This window comes from Drepanopeziza brunnea, assembly GCF_022702325.1.
Source record: "Drepanopeziza brunnea f. sp. 'multigermtubi' strain 214-2 chromosome Unknown ctg6, whole genome shotgun sequence".
Taxonomy (NCBI): domain Eukaryota; kingdom Fungi; phylum Ascomycota; class Leotiomycetes; order Helotiales; family Drepanopezizaceae; genus Drepanopeziza; species Drepanopeziza brunnea.
The window spans coordinates 356,678-377,057 of NW_027094069.1; the positions used below are offsets into that span (position 1 = coordinate 356,678).

The window sequence follows — 20,380 nt, forward strand, 5'->3', positions numbered from 1 at the left end:
CTCTTCCCTCCAACCTCATCCCCCCCACCGCTGTGTCTTCAAGCCGGGTCATACCTGCACTCTCACAAATGTTGACTACAAGGTCTTCAACTGCTCTGACTCCTTCGATCGTTGCCCCGCCGTTTAACGCGCCTCGCAAGCGTCCTTTCAACAGTGGATTTACGTATTCGAAAGTAGCCCACGCTCTCTTTTCATACGTGTGAGTAGGCATACATCTTGAGGTATTGTTGCTGCGAGTAATACATAACTTGTTTTGGCCGAGTTCAGGATGCTGGTGTTGCTCAAAAGAGTCTTTCGGGGTTGGCCTCCTGAAGAGCCGTGAGAGCATTGATGGTTTACGTACAGAGGTCAGAAGGGCTTAGATAGGTATATCGAGGACGCAAAGGCTAGCATAATCTTGCGCACAAGAGGGGCAGGGAGCCTTGAGGGGCCAGATTAGGGACTATTATTATTTTGTATGGCAAGACTATACGAAAAGCATGATTTCAAAGAGCAGCAAACTGAACGATCGGTATATCAAAGCTCGAAGTATCGTGTTTAAGGACTCGATCCACTCCGACCTATTCCGGCTTATTATTACGAGTATATCTGTGCCTATACGTTAATCCTTTTTAATATACCAAAAAGGCAATTTACAATGAAAAAAAAAAGATATTGCAATATTATGAATAGTTAGCTAAGCGTAAATTCGATTTTGTATTTAGGATGATCTTCGATATGAGAATACTACGAAGTTATCCCCCAGTGTACCTACCTATAAAGGGCAGCATCCCAAGGGTTGGCATGAGCCAAAACACAGCAAAAGTCTATCCGTGCCACCCATAGGATCTTGCCTTGTATTAATGGGGGAGGTAGGTTTCGTTACCCGTCTACTTATACTTATAATCAATATGGTCCAAGAGATACATTGTAAAAAAGAGATATAGATCCCTTTTGCACCTACTTCACATTAATCCATCACCTTCTTTACCATCTTTACCACCATCTTCTTTACTATCACCTTCCTTACCATCTTCTTCTTTTGCAAGCCTATTCTTTTTCGTCAGCTCGCACTGTCGACAGAATTACAAACCATGATGATGCTATTATCGCAATCTATTTGCTCGGTCTTGCTAGCCTTAAGCTTTCTCTTTAATGGAGCTTATGAAGGAGAAGTTATCGCTTATGGAAGTGTTTCCGAAGAAAGTTTCATTTGATTCATATAGTATAAGCTTATATCAATTACGCGGATTATAGAGAGAAGCCCGGTATATCAATAAGCATACCAGGCCTTCTAAATATAAGAGTTTCGACGACGGATTTAAACAATTAGTAAAAGGCTTTTATACGGCTAAGTTGATTTATTTTTATGAATATTTATTCATTACTCGAGATTAATATTCTAAATAGTAAACAAACCTGCTAGCTTGCTACAAGGAAATCAACAATAGTATTTGTATTGTCGAAGCGAATATTAAAAGGATTACAGCTATAAGCAAATTATGGATCCCAAGTGAGCCCCACTAAGAATGGTGAGGTATTATGGTACCAACCCGGAGAAACCATCTTAGACAATATCGAGTCATTGGTGCCAGAAGACCCGGAGAAGGCATTACGCTTTTCATATATTTCATATAACCCTACGGAGCTGCAAATGGCTATTCCAATTAAGTCGCTAGACGACAAAGACTTGGGATTATGGAGTAAATGCTGCAAAACAATGGCTAAGCTGGAAGAACATGCGAGCCAAACCGTTGATTGGAAGAGTTGAGGTATTGCTGGAAATTCTAAACCGATAAAAGAGACAGGCGAAGAAGCACGGGTGGAATCGGATGTGGCCAGGGAGGAGTCGCAAGGAAGGAAGGAGGGAAGCAAGGAATGAATGAAGGGAACAGAAGAGGAAACCATAACAAGGATGATACGGTAATGTAAAAGTGGGAATAGCTTCAGTGTTGGTGTCGATGATGAGGTCAAGCGACGAAGATGTTCAGATGTTCACGCTATAATACTAGGCTATAGTAGAGATGTATCTAATAGCGACCTCGATATATAATAAAAGAATGGTCAGAATGGAACCGAATCTAGATGCTATTACATGTACTGTGGGAACGCCAGCGACAGAGCTGGTTTTCAAGAAGGCTTCTCGCATCCGCCTCGTGATATACAGTTGTTAATAGAAATCGCGTGGAGAGCTCGCTTGGGGGGTTCCACATCCCAGAGCAAGTCTACCGGTATATTTCTAGGATTTCCTTAGCTTGATTCAGTGTGACCAGCATTGTAGCAGCAACAAAGTACCGGTACCAAGAATGTTCTGGTAAGTTTTGGAGCCGTTCTCATAATTCAGCGGTACTGGTGTTGTGATAGCTCGGGGTGGTGCCATTGTGGCAGGATGCTATTCCATCCATCCGCAAGCGGGCAAAGGTTCTAGATACTGTGGCTGAAAGAAATTATTCTCAAAGAAATATTGTAGTTTGAATGAATTTTGATGCCTCATTATACATTTCTACGAGCGATTTCGTTGAGGATGATGCAGTGAAAGCCCCATTACCGCCCCGTCGGCATTCGGATAAACCAATACGCCACAGTGGCTGAAATACCTACCGAAGGTGAGAGCTTCATGAATCGACCAACTGTCCTTTGTCAAACAAACAACTCTCCCATCACGCCAAAGCATGGGTACTTGAATATTTAAATCGGCAAGGATTTCCTCCACTTGGATCCAAGCTGCAAAGTTGACAGCAAGATGGGGCGGCTCGCCTGGTATGCTGGGGTAAGAGCTCCTTCAAGCTCCAAGTATCAAGACGAAGTAGCTAACATCCTCTAGGTCTCGACGGCTCTGGCAGGAGGTGTCATCGTGTCTGCCTTCAATCAGCGGGCAAATTTCTATTCAGCATGTGTCTACTTGTCGCAAAGTAATTTGTGCTTGATGGTATGCTTAGAGCCCAGAGACAGAAGACAGCCGTTGGCTTACAAACGCAACAGATACTCATCAACCTGATCCTCTTTATCTACGGGAGCCTGATGTACGGGCTTCAAAGGCTCTGCTATGGTGCGCTTCGTCCTATCGAAATCGAACAGCTCTACGAAAAGTCATGGTTCGCAGTCACAGAGACATGTTTGGCTATGACAATCTTCCGGGAAGAGGTGGGCGCATGGTTCCTAGTGATGTTTGTCGCGCTCTTGACGGGCAAGGTTTGGGGATGGATTGGTGATGGGAGAGTAGAGATCCTAGAGCAACAGCCACCCGCGAATCCACGCCTCTTCCATATCCGACTCTCGGTCTCCTTAGCCATGTCGGTCATATACGATATATGGCTTATGAACTACACTATAAACACGGTCATACAGCAAGCACGGCCCAACATGATGGTCATGTTTCTATTCGAGTTCGCAATCCTTACTTCTTCATCACTTGCGACAGCGTGCCGGTACTGCATATCTTTGGTAGAGGCGAAGGTGGTAAAACAACAGACCCAGGACCGACTAGTTGAGCGCAGAAGAGAGGTTCGGGAAGAGCGGGCGGAGATGATCCGACAGCGGGAAGCAGCGGCTGCTACGGCTGGCGAAGGAATGGATACAGCTCAGTCGAGTGCGCCACTACCATCTGAAGATGATGTCGACGAGATGGATATTGAAGTCCCAGGATGGGAGGCTAAGGGTCATTGGGTGCTGACTCTAGACTTGATCACAGGTACGTGGGATTTCAAGTCATAAGCGAGTTGATGCTCACCATGATAGATTTCGTTAAATTGGGTATTTACATATCCTTTTTTGTCATCTTGCTTATGTTCTACGGTCTCCCGATCCACATAATGCGTGATCTGTTCATGACAGCACGATCATTTATGAAAAGACTCGCAGCATTTATAAAATACCGTCAAGCTACGAAAGACATGAACTCGAGGTACGAAGATGCTACAATTGAGGATATTCAGAGAGAGGATACTTGCATCATCTGTAGAGAGCAGATGAGACCATGGTCTGTCACAAACCCAGAGGTTCCTCCTGCTGCTCCTGGGGCCGCACCACAGGCAAGACCCGCTACAACGGTCAACGAGCGGACGAGACCTAAAAAATTGCCTTGTGGACATATTCTGCACCTAGGGTGCCTCAAGAGCTGGCTCGAGCGACAACAAGTATGCCCTACATGCAGAAGACCAGTTGTAGATACACCAGGTCAAGCTGCTCCGGGGGCTGCAAATAATGCCAATCCCGCTGCTCCAGGTGCTCAACCACCAGCTCCTGGTCAGCAGGACGGTGCTGGAGCGCAGCCACCCGCCGGCGGTCGTCCTCAACGTAGGATGCGGATGCTAAATCTGGGACCTCTCCGGGTTGGGTTTGGACAGGCAAATCTCCAAGAATTTGCCCAAGGACTCCAGGAGCAAGAGCAAGAAAATGGGGCTGCGGGAGCCGGAAACGCGAGAATATACGGCTTGGAATTGGGTTTTCCCCGTCGAGTCCAACCACAAGCACAAGTGGCCGCTGGTGCGGTGCCAAATCCGAACGGATCAGGCTCAATTCAAGACCAACTTGAACAGATCGAGCTGCAAATCGCGAACGAAATGCGAAATCTTCAAATCACACAACAGCAACTGCAACTGGTGCATCACATGCAATTAGAGCTTGCACGATTGAGACTCGCGCGTGCCGGAGGAGCAGATCCATTGGCAGCAAACTTTCAGCTGCCTCCGATGCCTCAAGTTCCTCATTTGCCACAACAAGGACCGGTAGGTAGATATCCGGTGCCCTTCTACGCGGCCCCTCCACAGATGGCAAGACATGTAGCCCTACCGAGCACGGCTGCTATCCCATCTGGCAGCGCTGAATTACCTCCTGGGGTCACAATTCCGGAAGGATGGTCTCTCCTCCCGTTAGAGAGACTCGATAACGGCGCTGGCGTTCCACAAGTCGCTCCAGGACCTGCAGGCTCGGCAGCCATGGCCGCCACGCAGGCAGCTACCAGCTCTACGGCCGCAACTGCTGATAATTCTCGGACACCCACGCTGACGATAAATCCCGAAGGTCATTCGCAGGCCTCATCGATTGATTCGTCCGACACGAATGCCATCCACACTCCGCCGTCTGTAGCAGCTGACCAATCCAACGCCGCAGGCCCGAATGCCACAACCCCAGGTACCGCCACCGCTGGCAACACAGAGCCCATGACTACTCAGCAAAATGTGAATTCCTTACCAAACTGGGGATCGAGTCAACTATTTCGGGGTCAAAGCCCCTTGGCTACATCAGTAGATGCGGGCGAATCTTCTACCGCTTCGGCAGCACAAACAGAAATACAAGCATCCACGACCGGGGGTGAGCAGAATGCTGCGGTACCTTCCTCGTCCTCGTCTGCGGAAGGGTCATCCGCAGGAGCTGGTGCCGAGGAAGATGACCATAAGAAGGAAAAGGGAAATGCGAAAGCTGTCACGGTTGAAGATGCCGTAGACGAAGCTGAGGGGGTGTGACTGTGACTGGACCAGTGAGCCAAAGTAGCTTCGCTTTTGTAATTTAAAATTTCATGAATGTGTATACACGGCGCATTGGCGGGTAGCGACGGACGGTTGGGTTTTAACGTCTCTGTAACCTGAATGAAAGCAATAACATGACTTTTCGAAACCGGGAAGAGGTCTGCGGTAACCATGATTCATGTAAGGTATGCTCAGCGGGAGAGGTGAAAGGAATGGTTTATGTGAGCTAGAAAAAACACCGAGGTCTCAGTATCAGGCGCTTGGAGCGCAAGTGGCAGCACATTCACCTGACATTGAGGTAGCCCTTCCTCCGCCCTGGTCCCCCAGTGCGCTTTCCTCACCTTCCTTCCTCTTTCTCTACATACTAACCTCCGAAGCCGATATAGAAACTATCAATTCATCACCTGAGCCCACTTCCGTCTGTCCCTCACTCTCTTCTATGTCCTCCCCCTTCCACATTTCAGCTTACGCCATGGTAGAGGACAGAATGAGGTCAGAGTCGTCCGGGATATTTTACCATTGATAGCTCCTCCAGCAGAAATCCTAGCCACACGGGGAGCCAAACCTCTTTAAGAATCTCATTGATGGTGTGAATGCAGGCTGGAACAATTCCATCCCTATCACCAAAAGCCGCCCGCAACCTGACTACTCCGTAGGATCCAGGCGCAAGGCGTTCACGAAAGAGCAGCCCAAGAAGGTTGTTTGGCATGGCATGGGTAGTTCCTAGTAAATCCCTATCCGCCCATCTCCCCGAGATTATCATCATCCTGCCATGAGTAAGCCATTCGTCTTGGTCCAAGCGATATGCAAGCATCCGAAGAAGTGTGAGAGAAAGGTAGCCCCAACTCAAACCAACTCAAACCGACTCAAACCACGCGCTGTTGTATTGCTGTATGACTGGATTCGGCCCTGCTGATGATCATCCCCAGTTCTCTCCAAGGTCTATCGATCGGTCCCGAAAATGTCGAGACGGTCATTCGGCAGAGAGTATGGCCTCCATCTCCTGCTGAATAGCATCCAGCTCTAGATACAAGACTTTCGTACTGACCCACGAAGAGATGCTCAAGGCCATGTTCTCATTCGGGCCATCGGGCGAATACAGAACGGCGGTCCCTTTCAAGACGGCTATCAAGTCATAGCCAGAGCAGGTGAAGTAGGGACGAGCACCTATGTGATTGGGGACCGTCACAATCTGCTGGTAGCCATTGCTGTGAAACTTGACGGTGTTCATGCACAAGAGGGTCGACCAACGGAAGTTATGGACGAAGAAAGGCTGTTTGTGTTGTTCGGTTGCTATTTTATTCATGCAAGCCTTCGTTAGCTTGAAAAGGGGCGTCGGGTCTCTACGGGGGGGAAAAGAGGAGGGGAGGGGGGGCAAAACCCTACCCAGGCAGATGATGAAGGTATTCATGCCGTAGAAGATTGGGATTGCTTCTTCGCTGACTAGCTTGCAGGTTTGGAGAATGGCGTGTGCAGGATGGCTCTTTTCTTCATGCTCCTCCTCATGACTACCGGTGGTGCTGGCCAGGGGCGCTTCGCACTCGGCTGGGATTCTGATATCATCAGGTGAGACCAGGAGGCAGCTGTAGATCTGTCAAGTGTTAGAATCTGCGTGCAGTGTGTATATTATTGTATTATATTGAATTATATGGAACTATATTGCATCAACGGGGAAGAGGGTTGTGGGTTACATACCTCTAAACGTAGCTCAACCGGCAAATCCATAAACCGGAAACAACTCTTGTTCATGATAGTGTCATACGCCATTGGCGTCAGTCCCTTTCTCTCGCAGTCGTTCATAGTCAGGGAACATCTGTTTGAGCATTGTTGCCTGTAGGTTGGCTTTGCTTTGGATACAAGGGTCACGTGTAAATATCGTGACGTGACTTGGTACTGTTGGAATTCCGGCTCAGAGTCAGGTGATCCTGGGCTACGGAGGTTGTACCAATGCGGGAGGGAATCCCGAAGTACTGCCTGTCCTTGGCTGGCTCCGAAATCAGGAGAGGCAGGAAAGTCGCCTTCGCCTCGTGACGCTGCCTTGTGCGGAGTACCGTTACCTCATCACGAGTCTTGTCACACGTGAAGAGAAGCATCGGGTGGGGTGGAGGGTGGGGTTATCGAATTGGCCTATGAAGAAGGTCGTATCGTCCACTGGTATCGTCATCACCCGTGACGACCGTTGAGTGCCACTTGTCGAGCCCAGACATGGCCAAGAGAGAAAAAAAAAAAAAAAAAGGAAGAGAAAAAAAAAGTTTGAATAATAAACTTTCCTTACCCCAGATTCCACGCTGATTAGATATTCTACAGATTAGGTATATCAGCAGGCCCGGACACACAATTTCAAGCAAACGTGCTTCAAACGTGATCGATCTCGTCATCCTCATCTCGTCTCATCAAGATTTCATCTCATCTTCCCAAAATTCATCCATCCCATCCATCCCTCCCTGGTCCACCCACTTCCCTGCCCTCAAAGCCGGAGCGGAAGAACTATGCTAGAAGGTGCATCTCTCTTGAACCCTCCTCCGCTTCTCCTCCACAACTCACCCACCCATTCTTCCGTGGAATGATCGTTGCTCGGTAGTGACATTCATCTGTCTCATATCCTCTCCTCTTCCTTTCTCTCGTTCTTGCTTTCCGCCCAGCACCGAGACAGAGAGACGGAGACGGATTCTACCATCTGCCAGCCCAGCCATCTGATCCATCTGCCGTGCACGAGAGGCAGGCAGACTGCATGGCTATGGCTTCGTGCGGGGAGGATGTTTACGCGACAGTGAGTTGACCGTGCACTGCTACTGACTGTCTGACCGTTCACCCCCCCGGCTCAACTGCCTGCGCGTTCTAACTTTCAATCTGCAGTTGTTGTTGAACGACTCCTACCTCGCAGGTATTTCTTTCCGCTCTTATGCCCCCATCGAATATATACTCACGACAGCTTCGATGCAGGTGCCTTGGTCCTGGCCCACTCGTTACGGGATGCCGCCACCACCAAGAAGTTGGCCGTGTTGGTGACGACAGAGACGGTATCTGCAGATGCTATGGTTCAGCTCCAGGTAGGGCCCCCCCCCGAAGTTTATCAACTTGAGTTTCGTCTAATACATCCCCATCGCAGAAGGTGTTTGACTTTATCATTCCCGTCGAGAGATTCGTCAACCAGTCCCCGGCGAACCTGTCTCTTATGAATCGCCCGGATCTGCATTCGACCTTCACCAAGATTGCATTATGGAAGCAGCTCCAGTTCCGTCGGATTGTCTACATGGACGCAGACATGGTGGCTCTCCGTGCTCCAGACGAGCTGTTCGACCTGTCCCAACCGTTCTCCGCGGCCCCTGATATTGGCTGGCCGGATATCTTCAATACGGGTCTGATGGTCTTGAACCCAAACATGGGCGATTATTATGCGCTGCTGGCTATGGCAGAGCGGGGCATATCTTTCGATGGTGCAGATCAAGGCCTGTTGAACATGCACTTTAAGAACAACTTCAACCGCTTGAGTTTCACTTACAATGTCACCCCGTCGGCGCACTACCAGTACCTACCAGCATTCCAGCATTTCCAGTCCAGCATCAGCGTCGCACACTTCATTGGTGCAGAGAAGCCTTGGAGTCAAGGAAGACAAGCGCATCAAGGGTCTACACCATATGATCAGATGGTTGGGAGATGGTGGGCGGTCTATGACAAACACTACAAAGAATCCGTAGGCCAATTATTGCCCTTATCTGTTCTTCTACTAAACTGTGATAGTCTGTGCAGAGCTCATACCAAGGAGCACAGTCGATTGTGCAGTATTATACCAAGGGGGAGTTCCAACCTGTGGCCCCCAGTGTCTCGAGTGGCCAGGAATACCAGCCTGAAAAGGTCGAGAGTGAGACTTGCCCGCCGATCGCCGATGAGCCGCTGGGAGAGGGAATATCAGAAAGCCCGAAGCAAGAAGCAAAAGCTTACGTTCCGCAAGTTGAAACGAATATGGATCAGCGTGAGGGGCCCGAGGGCGAAGCTCCTCAAGTCCAGTATTCAGCCTGGGATGCGAGCAGGTCAGTGCCGCCACTTCAGTGTCTTCTGGAAAGAGATACTGACTCCAAGCAGAGCACCACCCCCATCTAACTCTCGGCCTGAAGCCTCCAACTTTCCTGCAACTCACTATGATATGTCTTCAGATCCCACACCGTGGAAGGCCCCAGAACGGTACCCTGACCCGCCCAAGAACATGTACTATGAAGTCCCCAAAACTCCCACGCACCAGGAGCTGGTATTTAGTTTCCCATGGGAGAAGGATCCCTCCAGGCCAAAGAGGTTTTTCCCCGAAGACAACCTGGAAGTGGCTACCGACTCCCAGAGCTTCAGTGAGGCATCGACCGTTCCGGATTACACAGAAAGACAGATCGTCACACCTAAGAATCCAGTCTTTCAGTTCACGCCTGCTGATCCATGGAATACATTCGCGCGTGGAAATGCCTGGGATGATGTGCCCGGAATTGAGCGATACATCGAGGATTTACAGAAGAATCGCAAGGGAAATATCCAGGTGTTGCAGGGGTATGGCTCAGGGATAGCACAGGTCTCCAGTCCGGACGGCAGACGGCACGGTATGAGGCTCACGGACTTTCCATCTGAGTATGAACGACCAAGTTTGCCCGTGACCCCAGCTCCGATCAGGAGACCTACTTTCTGGGGTGAAGAGCGAAATTCAGAAGGCCAACTGCCGGCTGCTGAGGGTGTCCCTTCCCAGGCAGATTGGGTACCTGTGTCTATCCTTTTACGTGAGATTTCGTTCTTACTTTTGTTAGGATCCGGTGCTGCAGCTTGAGCGACTTGCTCAGCGCCAATCTGATGTAATAGCCAATAAATTGGGGAATGGTGGCATCCCTGCGCGGGAGATTCCCTTGCGACCCCTGCCTCATGGCTCCGAGGGGGTAATTTCTCCAACGTACGTCGCTCCAACTCCGCCCAGCGCGAAAAAGGTGTCCGATGAGGTTACGAGAAGTGCCATCGAGGAGCCCAGTTTCCAAGGACCGGGCGCGATGTGGGAGAAGGGCGAGACGTTCCCGACGTACGGGACATCTCAGTTGCCGACAGATGAGGAGAGAGATGTCCTGGATAATTAGTGCTTAACGATGACTGGGGAGGGGACGGAAGATGGAAATTGCTATGGTTATGCGGTGCTACGCGAACATGCGCAACAACGGCTCCGTGGCTGAAGACATAGCACCTGGCCGGGATTGGTGCGCTTATATTGCATTTGTATTACATAATCTTGATGATACTTTGCTACTGCATATTGGCGAGCATGATGATTTTCCGAACGATGCGGAGAGTGGGCAGTCAATAATTTACTTTTGCTACCGTAAATAGTCAGATACAATGTCAATGGAGAGTATGTCTGGCAGTGTGGCAGGCTCTATTTTCATGAAGAGTGCTTGCCAGAATGCCTCCGCTATAACCAACTACCCTCCCTGAGACCTGTTGTTGTTGTTGTTGTTGTTGTTGTTGTTGTGTGATGCCTCCCAAGATATCGTATGTCACGTGACACACGATCCTCGGCGCTTGCGCGAGGTTCGTCTGATAGAAGCGGATGGCCGAGGCTATTCTTTCCTTCAAACACAATTTCCAAACAATCAAGCTCATGGCCCGCGCTATCGTTCGTTATCTTGATTGTCGGAATAACCTCAAATTCGATATCAACCAACCTCAACCCCAACCTCAACCTCAACCTGATCTAGCTCAACTCCAACTTCAATTTTAACTTCAACTTTAACTTCACGCTTCGTCGCGAGTCAACGGTAGGTGGTAGGTTGCAGGCTGCAAGTCGAAGAGCTGTGCCACGGCACCGGCCTTCCACTGCGCGATTCCGGCACAACGGTAGGTTGTGATCTCTGCCTCGAACGACCGCCCCGAGTTTCTCTGCATGTAACATTGCCATCTCGACTTTCGAGATCAGCTCCGTTTTCATCCTTATCTGCGTCTCCGTCTTCATCTTCGTCTTCACCAGATTCGAAGTGCAAGGGACAACCAATCGTCACAGAGCTCTCCTCTTTCTGCCTCTTCTGCCCCGCCTTAAACTATTCTTTCTGTTCACTGCTCTGTCTATCAATCCCCCTCCTCCTCACTCCTACAGGTTTCGCCGCTATGGCACACCACAATCCAGATCTTTCGCACAGCATCACGATGCATCCTCGTCCGTTCCACCTGCATCCAAACAGACCAGAGCATTCGGTCCGAACTCACACTCCTCTCACCCATTCGAACCCGTCAGCAAAGCCCGCTGCCAGTACTTCCTTCGAGCCTCTCAGTCTTCAAGATGAAGAGCACAACCCAATCTCTCGCCACACTTCTGCTATGAACGACGTCGAAGAGCAGAGACCTCCCCGCTACACGCGCGAGAATGATCCATACAAACTGTCTTCAGCCTACAAAGACACGGCCGAAATCCAGCTTATCGGTGCGAATACCTCTCGAAAGCGCGATGGATGTGGCCCCATCAAATTCAACGGCGATGCTAAGAAGGCACGGAAGATTCGGCAGTTCTACGAGAATCAGAATGAAAACATCCAGCGCATGCTGAAGCCTGTTGAGGACCACCGCGCTGAGGCACAACAAGAGGCAGGAGATGATCATCTGCAGTGGCAGATTGCTGTCTACGGGTCTTTCGTGGCCAACATCGTCCTCGCAGGACTGCAACTCTACGCTGCCGTCTCATCCGGCTCTCTGTCTTTGATTACGACCATGGCCGACTCCATCTTCGATCCCATGTCGAACATCACTTTGATGCTCACCAATAGAGCTGTCAAACGAGTGGACCCAAATCGATTCCCGTCCGGTAAGGCCCGCCTTGAAACGGTCGGCAACATCGTATTCTGCTTCATCATGATTATGGTATCAGTTATCCTCATCGCCTTCTCGGCCCGGGATCTTGCTGATCCACCCGAGGAAGATACCAAGACGTTTCATCTTCCTTCAGTAATCGCTGTCGCCATAGCTTTCACCACCAAGTTCTGTCTCTTCCTCTACTGCTGGGCCCTGAAAGACAAGTATTCACAAATCAATATTCTGTGGCAAGATCACCGGAACGACCTGGCCATCAACGGCTTCGGTATCCTCACTTCCGTCGGCGGATCCAAGCTCGTGTGGTGGATCGACCCCATGGGCGCCATCATCATCTCATGCATTATCAGCTCCGTCTGGCTTCACACCGCATTCACCGAGTTCCTCCTCCTCGTCGGCGTGACTGCCTCGGTTGAATTCCAGCAGCTCATCACATACGTCTGCTTGACCCACTCTCCCGCTATCGAAGGCATCGACACCGTCAGGGTCTACCACTCGGGACCAAGACTCATAGCCGAAGTCGACGTTGTTATGAATGCCGAGTCGTCTCTGAGAGACACGCATGATGTTGCTGAGGAGTTGCAGATCAAACTGGAGAGCTTGCCCGATATCGAGAGAGCATATGTCCATGTTGACTACGAGACTACTCACAAACCAGAGCATGCCTACAAAAAAGATATCTGATCTCACACAACACCTACATGGTTCGTATATGGGATGGCTTGCGTGCGATTGAAAATGGGGCGTGCAAAATTACAGGCATCATTTCGGGACTGGCGTTCGGCATGGCTTTGCTCGCTTGATTGCATTTCGTTTGGGCCATCGTAATTCTTCTCTAGCAGATAAAGTATGTACTCCAGTATCAGGATTTTCCCAAACAGGGCTCTTAACCTCTTCTTTGAATTTCATGGCGTCTTGTCACAAACCCTCCCACTTGATACGCGAATCTTGAAAACGGATCCTGTTTTCTTTCACCCCGAGTCGTGCACCCACGTGTTTCTGCTGAGAGGCATGGAAAATGGAGAGACTCTCGTCCTGTGGCTTGAACATTTCAGCTGGGCACACCGGCAGGCCACTGGGCCGCCGGGCCACCGGGCCACTGCTATTGGCAACGTTGCAGCGGCGACGCAGACACTGACTGATATTAGCAATATGCAAGACGGCTAGTTAGTCAAGGCTAGGTAGGTCACGTTCGAATACATTTACATCTGTATTTGTTCATAATCAAAAGCTTGGCTGTGATGCTTCTGAACTTGATCCATCAATCATATCAAGCAATTCCTGGCTGACCGGCGAATCCAACCCCTGTTGTTGTTGTTGTTGTTTTGTTTGGTTACCTGGCTCGAAGCGAGGAGTCCGATCTTGGTGGAAGCGAGTCCGGGGTATTTATTATTGTTGTCTGTGCTGGAGCTGGAGCTGGACACAGTAGTATCTTACGAGGTGAGGACACCAGGATTCCCGACCTTCAAGGCGTATTTAATATCTTTACCAGTCTTGATCTTTCCGCGAGAGGGGTCAATTTAGAGGTGGGTGGGACGGGTTGCGCTCAGACGGAGAAGCCCAGATGAAACAAACGCGTGCCATAGGCACGCTTCTTCGGCCCTCGGGGAGAATGAGAAGAGGCTATACAGCCGATGCACGTCGTCCTTATCACCATCGGCACCCGCCTCGAACAATATTCTAGGCGAGAAATCACTGACCACATGAGATAGATTTCGATGAGATTTCTCTTTCCGCTCTTCGCTCCGTGGGCGACTTCTGTGCCTCTCCCCTGCTCATGTCGATGTCACTGTACTGTCACTCTACGCGACTGCCTCAAGAGGACACTCCCCCGTGATTACCTGGCCCATATTTCGATACCGCACCTCGTCCCAGGACATCTACTGCACCCTCTCAATTCCCGACAACTTGTGAGACGGAAATATCGTCTCGATACGGACATTTTTAAGCGATGTTTACTAACCCTCGAGGCTTGGGGAGCGGTTGCTTTTGGCCAGACGGCTAGCTGAGCAGCTTTGTAAGCTCGTAGGCTCCTCCTGCCTTATACATGACCTGCAATCGCCGCTCATGTCCCTCTTTTCTTGTCGTATCTACTCCCAGCTCGCGCAAACGCCGACTCGCCATTCAGACGTGAAGTGGAAGGCCAGTCGTCTGGACCTTCACCGTTACTCGACGTCCTGTGCTCTCTAGGATACGTACAGGATGGCTCGAATCGCGATTCTCTCTTTGTTTCTGGTACTCTTGTGTCTGAGCAGCGGGCTTGTCCAACGCCCAAATTTCGCAGCAGACGCAAGATTGCTGGAGAACATCGGAACGCCCTCAACACTCCGAGAACGTGACGATGTCCCTGCCGGCTTCGTCGCATCCCCGTACTATCCTGCACCCCGCGGAGGATGGCTGAGCGAGTGGTCAGCCGCCTACGCAAAAGCACAGTTGGTGGTTGCAAACATGACGCTGGCTGAGAAAGTCAATCTCACGACTGGAACTGGACTATTCATGGGACGCTGCTCAGGTAACACTGGATCGGCGCTTCGTTTTGGCATTCCTAGTCTGTGCCTGCAGGACTCTGCTCTGGGCATTGCTGCGACGGATAACATCACTGCTTTCCCGGCTGGGATCACGGTTGGTGCTACTTGGAATAAAGCTTTGACTTATGCCAGGGGAGCTGCTATTGGGGCTGAGGCTCGGGGAAAGGGTGTCAACATCCAACTTGGGGTATGTATTCATCCTCAATCGTTAAGTCTGGTTCTTGAGGGGAAAGGGAGGTGTGGAGGAAACATCCCAACGTCTCGAGGAAATTTGCTGACATTTTTCTTGCTGACATTTTTCGATAGCCAACAGTTGGCCCCATTGGCCGCAAGCCGAGAGGTGGAAGAAACTGGGAAAGCTTTGGAGCTGACCCAGTCCTTCAGTCATGGGGCGGCGTTGAGACTATCAAGGGAATGCAAGACCAAGGTGTGATAGCTACGATCAAGCATTTCATTGCCAACGAGCAGGAAGCGTATCGTATGGACATCCCTCCCCACGGCTTGATGAAAGCACTCAGCAGCAACCTCGATGACCGGACCCTTCACGAGCTTTATGCTTGGCCATTTGCTGATGGTATCCGAGCTGGTGTTGGGGCTGTAATGACAGCTTACAACGATGTCAATGGAAGCGCGTCATCCCAGAACAGCAAGATGATGAATGGCATTCTGTACGTACAGTGCCTCAACTGAAATTTCCGATTTCTGGAGATTTTTCAGTGCTAAATCCTCCTTATCTACCAGATGCTGGGCTAACGTTGGTGAAGGAAGGATGAGATGGGATTCCAGGGACTCGTGAGTTTGCTCGGTTGATATCTAGACATCTAGATACAGAACACTGACAGTATCAGGTGATGAGCGACTGGCTTGCCCAAATTGGTGGTGTCAGCTCTGCACTGGCAGGTTTGGATATGGCGATGCCAGGTGATGGAAATACACCACTTCTTGGCCTTTCTTATTGGGGCTACCAACTTTCCACGGCAGTTCTTAATGGCACGATCCCGCTCGAGCGTATGAACGATATGGTGACGCGTATCGTAGCCACATGGTACCAACTTGGTCAGGATAAAAACTTCCCGGAGCCAAACTTCTCCTCCAATACGGCAGATCGCACGGGAAATTGCTATCCCGGCTCTCTGGTTGGGCCAACTTGTGTCGTTAACGAGTATGTCAATGTTCAAGCAGATCATGGGAATATCGCTAGGGAGATCTCGAGAGAAGCCATCACGGTGCTGAAGAATGACAATAAGACCCTGCCACTTTCAAGCAAATCAGTCCTGAAGATCTTCGGAACAGATGCAGCCAAGAATCCGGATGGGATCAACGCCTGCAACCAACGCTCTTGCAACAAGGGAACTCTGGGAATGGGGTGGGGATCAGGTAAGATTCGCACCTGGAGAGTGAGCCGTGATCTCTAATGCGTATAGGTACGGCCAATTATCCATACTTGGATGACCCAATCACTGCCATCAGGCTCAGAGCCGCAAACACAACCCTTTACAACACCGACTCCTTCCCGTCAGGTCTGACTGAAGCTGCCGGCGATATTGCCATGGTATTCATCAGTAGTGACTCTGGAGAGAATCAGTACACCGTTGAAGGAAACAACGGTGACCGCAAGGAGAGTGGTCTGTATGCGTGGCACAACGGAGACGACTTGGTCAGAGCAGCAGCAGCCAAGTATGCTACAGTTGTTGTTGTAGTTCACACAGTTGGCCCTATTCTCGTGGAAAAGTGGGCCGATCTCCCATCGGTGAGAGCAATTGTTTTTGCCCATCTACCGGGCCAGGAAGCTGGCAACTCGCTAACCGATATCCTCTTTGGCGACTACTCACCGAGTGGTCATCTCCCCTATTCTATTCCAAAAGCTGAGACCAACTACCCGGCATCTGTCAGTCTGATGGGGTTCCAATTCTTTCAAGTGCAAGACACCTTCACCGAGGGCCTGTACATCGACTACCGGTATCTGAATAAGCATTCTATAGCACCTCGCTACGCATTCGGTCACGGTCTCTCCTACACCACATTCTCCAGGACGAGTGTAACAGTCACTGCTGGAGAAGCCATGACATCGATTCCTCCTACTCGAGCAGCCAAAGGTCCTGCCCCGGCATTCAGCAGTGCAATTCCCTCGCCCGCTGAGGTCGCCTGGCCCACAGGATTCACCAAGATCTGGAGATATCTATACCCGTACCTTGACAACCCCCAGGATATTGTCGCCACCAACAAGTTCACCTATCCCGCAGGCTACCAAAGCACCCCTCAACCCGACCCGGTCGCGGGCGGCGCCCAAGGTGGAAACCCCGCCCTCTGGGATGTCATGTTCACGATCGCCGTCAAGGTGACCAACACGGGCACGTTTGCCGGCAAGGAAGTCGTGCAAGTCTACGTTCAATATCCGAGCGACAACCCGTGGGACACGCCTATCATCCAGCTCCGGGCTTTCGAGAAGACGGCCACCCTCGCGGCTGGTGCGAGCGCCTCGGTCACATTGCAACTCACGCGCAGGGATCTGAGTATCTGGGACGTGGTCCGACAGAACTGGATCATCCCCGTTAGCACCTCCCAGCCGTTTGTGTTTTGGATTGGCAACTCGAGTGCGGGATTGACGTTGGCTTGCGAGAGTTTGAGCAAGACGTGTTCGGACGGGAGGACGGAGCCTGTTCCTTGAGAATGGCAGGTGTAGCGGAGGTAGCTCGAAGCGATCAAGGTGGTAGGTACCTAGCCTAATGGTGTCGTGAGCCAGAGATCTAGCAAGCTAGTAGCGTGGAGTGCGTGCCACGATGAAGCCAAAAGCAATGAATAAAACTATAAGTAGAGTACCGGTAGGTCGTACAGATTAGTCAGTCAACGCGCTCGCTGCCTGTTGAATCTGCGGGCTCTCTCGGTTGTAGCTAGTCAAGAGAAGCAAGCAGGAGATTCAGGGACCGTCTGTTGGGTAACTCTCTTTCCAAGTTTGGGTTCTGGTTTATAGTTCGAACAGCTATTTATACTTTAGTGGTTGGGGAAAGATTTCCCCCTGCTAGTAGTACTTACTGTACTGTATACTGTAGAAGCCTAAAATTCTATTTCCTAGCTACTACTACTATATTAGCTCCCTTTATGAAAGGTAGTATCCTATCTAGCCGGTGCCCTCTCTCGCTTAAGTTCGAAGTGGCTACTTATGCTCACGTGCTACCTTAATATCGAATCCGGCAGAGAGAAAGACGTCTTCCGAGCCTCGGTAACTACCGGCACCAGATCACATACTTTGCAGTATTTAGTTTTTTTCTCCTTCGTTCCTTTTTCCTTTTCCTCTTATTCCGACGTCCCCGTTCCGAGTGGCAACCTCTGCGATTATTCCTGCCTTCTGCGCCACCTGCTTTACTATCGACTGGGACCTGCAGGACCCTCTTCTCTCTGATGGCCGCGGAACTCTGTGCAGTACCGGTAGTTACAGGTACAGCGATGCTACCCGTACGGAATACGGGATTCTTGCGTTCGTTCGTTCGGCTTTATGCAGGTGGCAGGCATTCTTCCCAGGTGGTGCATACCATATGCAAGAGTTCAGCTTCGACGGTTCAACGTTAACTTTTTCACTTTTTCCCTCGCTGTTGTCGGGGGGGCAGTGCATGCTCCAGAAGCCTGCCAGTCAAGCGTCAGGCGCCAGGCGCCAGGCGTCAAGCGTCTGGCTACTGGCTATATTGCCCTCCTTGCCTTCTTTCTTTTCGTTCCTCACCCTCCCTCACCTCCTCTCCACGACGGATTCTTCGTCCCTCTCTGGCGCAACTGTAATCCATTCCCTGTTCTTGGGATCGCCACTCTCCTCTTCCTCCTCCTCCTCCTTCTTCTCCTCCCCCTTCCCCCTCTGCAGCTCTTGGTTTCATTTCTGTTATCATTTTTTCTCCCCCCCCCTCCCCCCCCTACCCCGACTCCGTTTCGCTACCCCTACAGAAAGCCTCCCCGATGCCTCCTCAACTACTGCCAGCCTCGGCGGCCGCCTTTGCCCCTCGAGCAACCTCGGTCAACGTTGTCTTGGGCTCGAAGGTGGAGCCCTGGTTAACACAGACGCTGAAGCGGGTAAATCGCGTCAAGAGACCCCTCAACAGCGTGCCACAGCATCAAAGATGTCTGACAGAACACTTGTCGTCCGCAACGGCCATCTGGACTCTCACTTCAATGATGGTACCGAAAGCGCCCGAGGCAGACCTGCGCAAAGATGAGAACCCGCTGGTTGAAGCTCTGTTCAACTACCAGCTCCTTCACATCGAAGCATACATAGTACATGTGGACATGGTCCTCCGGAACGAGGTCGCATTCAAGCTCACGCCAGACTCGATAGAAGCCCTGATCGAATACCACAAGGATATCCATTGCGTCGATATCTCCGCCAATACGTACACTTGGTCCGAGAAGGAGACACAAGTCAAGAAAATGCACGACGAGTTTATTCAAGCAATCAACAAGTTCGTCTACCGGACCCATGTTACTGCCTTGGATGGTCTGCAAGAAGACGGTGCCGGAGAGCTTCTCGGTGGGAAGAGTGAAGAGGTCAAGACCAGCATTATGGGTCTCTTCCATCCATTGTTACCTCCCCCTCCCAGGATAGTCGACGTTGTCAGACCACCTCCGTTGCTGCCAAACTCTGCTGTCGAAAACTGGTGGTCGCAGTCGAACCTTTCCGCCTCGGAACCCGCGCCCGTAGAGTCATGGAGAGTCATCCCGTCGAGTCCGAGCACGACGTCGTCAGTTGATTCCAATTCATTATGGGCCAGCATGGGACTACACGAGGTACAACTACCGTCTCCGGCCCCAGCCTATAGCCAGCCATACTCGACACCAGGATGGATCTACTCCTCGCCTCCGATCAGCGCGCCCACCCCATCCCTTCCTCTTCCCAGCATGCTAGCGCAACAACAGCAGCAACAGCATTGCGGCGTCAGTGTGGGTTACGGCAACTTTGGGCAAAGCTGGGACAGGCACCAAGAGTATGCAGCAACAATGTGACAACCAAGGCCCGGAACTTTCACAAGCAACTCTAGTGCCGACTCCGGGTAATAGCACGGGGGCCCATCTCCTCCCTCCAAAGCGTGGGTACTACGTCCACTCTCACGACACTTCGCAACTCCTCAAAAACTGTTTGAACATACCAACCATGGGATTGAAAAAGATCTATAGCGGCATTTGATACCCCCACTATCGAAGGAAGACATATCGGCGTTTTGCTAGGCGGCATCAGCATTGTTCAGCGACTGAGCGACAACACTTTTGGCCTCTGACTCATTTACTTTGTTTCTCGTCGAGTACATAACGGGCACCATGTTATTTTCCTATGTCATCTGATACTGTTTATTTAGCGTCACGCGTTTTTGTTTGAATTTTCACAATCGCTAGCTCGGCCTCTTTCATCTCATCGTATAGCATATGGCGTTTTTTCTTATTTTTTTCGGATATAAAGAAAGTTACCCGAGAAGGGGGCAACACGCAGCAATGCAGGACTCGGCGCGCAGGGATACACATTGATTGTTTATTTGTTTGTCTATTTCCTTTGTCGTCGGGCGTGGGGTATCATCTGGTGTTCGTTGTCACGCGGTTTTACGTCTTTACGGT

At 50.6% G+C, this 20,380-nt stretch overlaps 6 protein-coding genes across 6 annotated transcripts; 5 read left to right on the forward strand and 1 right to left on the reverse strand.

Annotated features, from left to right (window-relative positions):
• Nucleotides 1-2,722: 2,722 nt before the first annotated feature.
• L3040_004129 (uncharacterized protein) lies at nucleotides 2,723-5,444 on the forward strand (the record flags this gene model as incomplete). Its single annotated transcript, XM_007297764.1, has 4 exons — nucleotides 2,723-2,749; nucleotides 2,804-2,908; nucleotides 2,962-3,670; nucleotides 3,718-5,444. The coding sequence occupies 4 exons, from the start codon at nucleotides 2,723-2,725 to the stop codon at nucleotides 5,442-5,444; spliced, it is 2,568 nt and encodes an 855-aa protein (XP_007297826.1).
• Nucleotides 5,445-6,420: 976 nt separating this feature from the next.
• On the reverse strand, nucleotides 6,421-7,272 carry L3040_004130 (uncharacterized protein; the record flags this gene model as incomplete). The annotated part of the gene is made up of 3 exons (XM_066156053.1): nucleotides 6,421-6,740; nucleotides 6,834-7,038; nucleotides 7,210-7,272. 3 exons carry the CDS (start codon nucleotides 7,270-7,272, stop codon nucleotides 6,421-6,423), a joined length of 588 nt encoding a protein of 195 aa, XP_066011869.1.
• Nucleotides 7,273-8,178: 906 nt separating this feature from the next.
• Nucleotides 8,179-10,549, forward strand: L3040_004131 (uncharacterized protein; the record flags this gene model as incomplete). Its single annotated transcript, XM_007297766.2, has 7 exons — nucleotides 8,179-8,217; nucleotides 8,304-8,331; nucleotides 8,391-8,497; nucleotides 8,557-9,141; nucleotides 9,189-9,478; nucleotides 9,531-10,182; nucleotides 10,232-10,549. The coding sequence occupies 7 exons, from the start codon at nucleotides 8,179-8,181 to the stop codon at nucleotides 10,547-10,549; spliced, it is 2,019 nt and encodes a 672-aa protein (XP_007297828.2).
• Nucleotides 10,550-11,570: 1,021 nt separating this feature from the next.
• On the forward strand, nucleotides 11,571-12,950 carry L3040_004132 (uncharacterized protein; the record flags this gene model as incomplete). Its single annotated transcript, XM_007297767.1, has 1 exon — nucleotides 11,571-12,950. One exon carries the CDS (start codon nucleotides 11,571-11,573, stop codon nucleotides 12,948-12,950), a length of 1,380 nt encoding a protein of 459 aa, XP_007297829.1.
• A 1,518-nt stretch (nucleotides 12,951-14,468) lies between these two features.
• L3040_004133 (uncharacterized protein) lies at nucleotides 14,469-17,462 on the forward strand (the record flags this gene model as incomplete). Its single annotated transcript, XM_007297768.1, has 5 exons — nucleotides 14,469-14,981; nucleotides 15,101-15,462; nucleotides 15,559-15,586; nucleotides 15,643-16,171; nucleotides 16,219-17,462. 5 exons carry the CDS (start codon nucleotides 14,469-14,471, stop codon nucleotides 17,460-17,462), a joined length of 2,676 nt encoding a protein of 891 aa, XP_007297830.1.
• A 1,274-nt stretch (nucleotides 17,463-18,736) lies between these two features.
• Nucleotides 18,737-19,777, forward strand: L3040_004134 (uncharacterized protein; the record flags this gene model as incomplete). Its single annotated transcript, XM_007297769.1, has 1 exon — nucleotides 18,737-19,777. One exon carries the CDS (start codon nucleotides 18,737-18,739, stop codon nucleotides 19,775-19,777), a length of 1,041 nt encoding a protein of 346 aa, XP_007297831.1.
• Between the last annotated feature and the right edge of the window lie 603 nt (nucleotides 19,778-20,380).